The 1,812-nt window shown below is 46.0% G+C and overlaps 1 protein-coding gene across 1 annotated transcript in view; it reads right to left on the reverse strand.

The window, feature by feature from the left end:
- Nucleotides 1-1,812, reverse strand: part of LAMA4 (laminin subunit alpha 4) — a gene marked incomplete at its 5' end in the record, with an annotated part of 175,128 nt that overhangs the window by 66,320 nt on the left and 106,996 nt on the right. Inside the window, one exon of the mRNA XM_030886727.2 lies at nt 677-725. Within this exon, the coding sequence (XP_030742587.1) occupies nt 677-725 (49 nt within the window). The remainder of the gene's footprint in view (nt 1-676; nt 726-1,812) is intronic.

Consider the following 1,812-nt stretch of genomic DNA (forward strand, 5'->3'; position numbering starts at 1 on the left):
ACAAGGGAACAATGATGACAAAGTAGGATTCTGCACCAATTCCAGGACATGCTTGCTTACGTCATGTGGTCAGCGGAGGAATGAATCCGCCATCATCCCCTCCCACGACTTCCCAAAGCAGCACTGCTGTTCCCTTTTCATTAAAAAAAAAAAAAAAAAAAAAAAAGCAGCAAGGTAGAACACCAGCACAGTGTTAAGGGAACTTATTAGGTACACGCTATTCAATCTTGCTTTCCTCTTTAACTCCTTTCATATAATAGCTCCTCTTCCCCCCACCCCCACCCCCGCACCCCACCTAGGAAGGAAAATAACATATACCGAGCATTTTTTATGTGCTCAGCCTAGTCCCTTTCCATGTATCAGTTCTCTAACTGTTACCACACCCACGACATAGGTGGTGAGACTCCTCCTTCACCGAAGAAGCTGAGGCTCTGAGAGCAGTGTCTGGCTTCTCCAGAGACCACGCTGGCCTGGCTTGTCTCACTCCTAAGACTCAGCTGTGGTCCTGAAGTGTATAGTCTATTCTTATTCCACCTTTACGCTCCATAGGCTCCGACAAGGCTCCTACCCGGCCAGTGTGTAGGTCAGTGAGCACTCAGTGAGTGTCCATCATGACACGTGCCTCCAGGACGGAAGTGAGGGAGCCCTGGGACAAAACAGGTGACGTGCTCCTTACTGTATGTGGCACCCAATGGGCATGATGGTTGATTTCTGCAATACCTAAACTATGTCCCAAATAAAAAATTTCACATCGTAAGTATATCTGACATAACCTATTTTACTGATACATGCGTCTTCTTCCTTTAGAAACTCTATCCAGCCTTCCCCAAAGCATTCGAAATCCTTTGTCTGAATTTTATTTAGTCTTAAATCTATCAGTCCCCCTTTCCCCACCCTGCCTTTCCCCCAGATGAGGACTATTAGATTCATCAGTATCCTTTGCAAGATTCTCTGTGACCCAGTACATAAGGGGCTTCAAAAAGCATGTGGAAAAATGGAACTAAGAGACAATGGAATCTTCCCACGGACTTTTTGAAACCTCCTCATTATTGCAGCCCTCTGTACTAGCTCACTGAGTTAAACTCCCTGACTGATTTCAGGCTGGCAATTTGTTTCCTGGCAGCCCTGAGCAGTTCCAGCTCCCCCCTGCTCCCTTAAGGAGCCCAGATGGCATAAAGGTTATACACCATAATGTCAGCAGTTTGAGCCCACAAGTCGCTCCTCTGGGAAAAGAGGAGGCTTTCTGCTCTGGAAAGATTTATAGCCTTGGGAATCCAAAGAGTTCTGTTTTGTCCTATAGGTTTATTATAAGTTAGCATCGACTTTATTTATTTATTTTGGGATGCTCTCTTAGGTCCACAGTAACTTCCTTGCATTGCCTCATCCCCTTCCCTTACTTTTATCCAAGGCTATGCGTTGTGACCGTCAAATTGTAACCATCAAGCCACCAGGGGAGGAACAGCAGCAGTGCATCTCCTCTGCTGGAGCGCCGTTTTTCCCATTGGGCCTAAGTAGTGGGCACAGTGTCTGGGGCCTGTAATTCTTGTAAGGGCCCACAAATATGTGAGTATTTTACTTTTTTCCAAACCAGAAGGAACAAAGGTATACTAACCATATGTCAGTCTTTAGGCCAACACAGTTGTAAAATACCATTTCTCGTCCTACTTTAGGGAGGAAGGGGCCACAAAGACAAAAGGGCCTAGGGCCCTCGGTTAACAGTCTGACCCGGAGGGACAAACTCAAGATGCACTACGAGGTGACATTTCATCTGCTTGGAAGTTGACATCCAGAACAAGGTTTGTCATCCATGAA

This window comes from Echinops telfairi, unplaced genomic scaffold, assembly GCF_000313985.2.
Source record: "Echinops telfairi isolate 266 unplaced genomic scaffold, ASM31398v2 ScPeMD7_3533;HRSCAF=4204_0, whole genome shotgun sequence".
In the NCBI taxonomy this organism is placed as follows: Eukaryota; Metazoa; Chordata; class Mammalia; order Afrosoricida; family Tenrecidae; genus Echinops; species Echinops telfairi.